The following is a 3909-nucleotide window of genomic DNA, read 5'->3' on the forward strand; positions in this document are numbered from 1 at the left end:
TAAGTTTCGCACCACTACGCCCGAAAAAGTTACAATGGAGTATGCTATTCACTTCAAGTTTAAGGCGTCAAACAATGAGGCCGAGTGTGAAACCTTTCTGACAAGCTTATGTTTGGCTAAACACCTTAGAGGTAAGCAACTTGATATGTTTAGTGACTCTTAGTTGGTGGTTAACCAAGTCACAAACAACTTTGATGCTAAGGATAGCTCCATGGTGGCATATCTTGCGTAAGCACAAATTTTGCTCAAGCACTTCCACTACCAGATCACTTAAGTCCCTCGAGCAGCAAACAGCTATGCGGACACCTTGGCTTGTCGCCTCAGCAGTGGAAGACGAGATTGGAAGGAACCTCTAGACTCTAACAAAGACCCTGAAGACTCTAACATTGTTACTAGAGGCAGAATGAGGGGAGCCCTCATCACTAGAACCTCCAGGCTTTGACATCTACAACAAATAGAAACAAACTCTATCACTACGTGAATGATCGAAACCTAAAAAGGTTGGGTAAATGACACAAAACTACCTCAACTATGGGTCGAATCACAATCTCATACCTCATGCTTTAAACATTGCAATGTCATACATCAACATGTAAATTCGTTGTAATGTCAAACCTCCATTAAATTTTATTTCAATTTGGCTGTTAAATGATGATGTGGAAGAAGAGAAGCCCACTCTTTTTGACACACCCCGATCAAAATCAAGGCGTGATGGCCGTCACGTGAGGGTGACGTAGTCATGTGCACAATGCGGAAGCAAAAGATTATAATAAAAATATGAATAAATGAAAACCAAACTACAAAACAATCTAGTTAACGTACAAGTGCAGGTGTAAGTGTGAAAAACAATATTCAGAGCACAGAAAGCCTATTGCAGTCCAAAGGAACAAGCACTAACTAAACACACCCAGAGTTGGTCCTACATTGGAGATAATATGTCAGATATGCCATGGATTCCTCGTAAGCCACCAAAAGAGCAAACCAACTAGAACCTGGAGGGGCACAAAACAAAAAGTGTGAGTGGGCAAAAACAAAGCTTTTCAAAATCATTTCATTATCAAAACTTCTAACCCCTCGCCGTAAAATCTGTATAGTTTCCCAGAAAATAGAATATACACATATATTGAAAACATGTTCAAAAGTATGCCATGTCGAACCTCCACATAAAATGTTCAAAAGTATGCCATGTCAGCCGGAGTCACCTAACGTAACCTGTACGGCTGAATCTAGAGCTCAAATCCCCAACTCACTAACTATACCTGCACACGAGTCGGAACCACCGAAAGTGGTCTGTATGACAGGACTGGGTGTAAATAAATACGCTCAAGTGCTATGATCACGTGAAGACTAGGTGAATAATCACGGGTCACCTACGAGTCGGAACCACCTATAGTGGTCTGTACGACATGACTGTGCACCAAACTTGGATCCAAGATGAGCATGTGGTGCAGGAGATGAACATCACATGAAGGACTGTGCCCTACTCTGGGCGGGAGCACTAACACCGGGGGTGCATGTTATGACCTCTCTATGCATCTCACATAACCACTAATTCAAAATCGTAAACCATAAACTTACCTGACACTTACCTGTTTGTCCATAGCACTAAACATACATCTATGCAACTACTAATGCATAAATAAATAGGCAAACGCTATGCATTGCATTTAAAACATATAAACACTCTATTTCATTTTCTGGGAAAACCACAAGTATATAGGTATATACAGAAAACCAAAAGCCCACTCACTAATATGTGGAAGGGTCGTAACCCCCTTGTCTCGAGTGACTGCACTCGTCGTCAGGATGGGTCTCACCTATATGCAAAACAACTATAAAAACGTCAATTTAAAGCAAATAACCAAAACTAGGTAATAACTTCTCATACAATGTTCAAATGGGATGTGTGTGAATACACCAACATGATCTACTCAACCTCACGAACAACCCCATATTTTTAAAGTAAATTTCCAAGGCTCCACGAGCCACCATGTACCGGTGAGGGCACGACCTTACGGGCCCCCACGAGCGGCCAAAACTGACGAATTCCCTAACTGCCGTTAGAGAATATTCAGTTAAACCCTAACAGATTCTGTTAAAACTAACTTGACGCTGTTAAGAATATTCTGTTCACTTAATGGAATATTCCCCTGCCTTCTCCGGTGAGTCTCATCGGCCGCCGCCGTCCGCCACCATCTGCAACTCGAATTCTCGTCGAAAACTGGAAAATTTTCAAAACTTCATATCTTCTTCATTTCTCAACCAAATTCCATGAAATTGGTACCAAAATGAAGCTTACAACGAGTAAGACAAAACCTTACCATGAAGCCCTTAAATTCACAGAATCTCGCCGGAGAAACCATGAAATTCCGGTCAAACCTGCAACTCACCACTCCTTGCCTTCTTAACATCCAATTTCTTCCAAAATGCTTCTCCGAGCTTTGTGAGAGTATTCTAAAGCTTCCTAAGACCATAAAAACTTCTAAAACCCCCACGATCACTTGTACATGAATAGTGCACAAAATTGGGGTTCCCTGGTTCTTAGGTTTTGGAGGGTTTCACGTCTAAAAACTGGTATAGATGAGTTCGTGATGATGAGATGAAGGTGATGATACTAAACACGAGCTTGATCTGCACAGAAATGGGTTGGTTTGGTGTTGTCCGTACGACTTGTACGGACGTTGCAGAAAATCGAAAGAAGGAGGAGAGAGAGAGAGAGAGAAAGCACGGGAGTGTGGTATGGGTGTGTGTGTGTGGGTGTGTGGTCCAAGATGAGTCAACAACCAAAAGAAACAACTAAACAGCACCCCCACAACACCAATTAACGTCTAAGGGGATTTTAGTCTTTTCGCACCTACGGTACAAATAATTCGGGACGAGCTGTCACAACCTACCCCCTTAAGAAAATTTCATCCCGAAATTACACAACAACAACCTAAACACTAGTAACCATAAAAAGAGCGAGGATACAAATCTCTCATCTGGTCTTCCATCTCCCAATTAGCCTCCTCCACAAAACTTTCACTAAACTCACCGCCTTGTTCCTCAGAACCTTTTCCTTCCAATCCAGAATTGTTACTGGTTCCTTGTCATATGTCAAATCCAGATTAATTTCCAGTGGTTGAGCAGGTATCACATGCAACGAATCTGCAACATAATGACGAAACATGGACACATGAAAAACATTATGCACTTTAGCCAGCTCATAAGGCAACTCAAGCCTGTAAGCCACTTCACCAACTTGCTCGGTGATCATATATGGTCCAATATACGTGGGACTTAACTTACCTTTCTTTCCAAACCGTACTACACCTCTCCACGGTGAAATCTTCAAAAACACCCAATCACCCACTTCATACACTCTGTCAGTAGCATGCCGGTCTGCTAAGCTCTTTTGTCGATCCTGGGCTGCCTTCAGGTTAGACTTAATTACCTGAACATTTTGAGTAGTCTCATCTACAATCTCTAGACCCACCAAAACTCGTTCTCCGACTTCTGACCAACACAAAGGTGTTCGACAAGATTTACCATATAGTGCCTCAAATGGTGTCATGCCAACACTCCAGTTGATCTCAAGTCTACCAGAAGAGGAACACGACTAGCGTACAACGCATTAATACAGCCCTGAGATTTTCTGCTAAGTGCATTAGCTACCACATTCACAAGACCAGGGTGATAATTAATCGTGCAATCATAATCACTAAGCAGTTCCAACCATCTCCGCTGACGAAGATTAAGATCCCTCTGAGTGAAAAGATATTGAAGACTCTTATGATTCGTAAAGATCTTACATTTTTCCCCATAAAGATAATGTCTCCACATCTTCAAAGCAAAGATAATGACTGCTAACTCCAAATGATGCGTAGGGTAATTCAACTTATGAGGCTTTAATTGTCGTGAAGCATAAGC

General features: G+C 41.9%; 1 protein-coding gene across 1 annotated transcript; it reads right to left on the minus strand.

Moving 5' to 3' along the window:
• Window positions 1-352: 352 nt before the first annotated feature.
• Window positions 353-3553, minus strand: LOC137735983 (uncharacterized). Its single transcript, XM_068475333.1, has 3 exons — window positions 3289-3553; window positions 3035-3147; window positions 353-445 (listed from the first exon to the last, which is right to left on the minus strand). The coding sequence occupies exons 1-3, from the start codon at window positions 3551-3553 to the stop codon at window positions 353-355; spliced, it is 471 nt and encodes a 156-aa protein (XP_068331434.1).
• Window positions 3554-3909: the final 356 nt, after the last annotated feature.

Source organism: Pyrus communis, chromosome 6 (assembly GCF_963583255.1).
Source record: "Pyrus communis chromosome 6, drPyrComm1.1, whole genome shotgun sequence".
NCBI lineage: Eukaryota > Viridiplantae > Streptophyta > Magnoliopsida > Rosales > Rosaceae > Pyrus > Pyrus communis.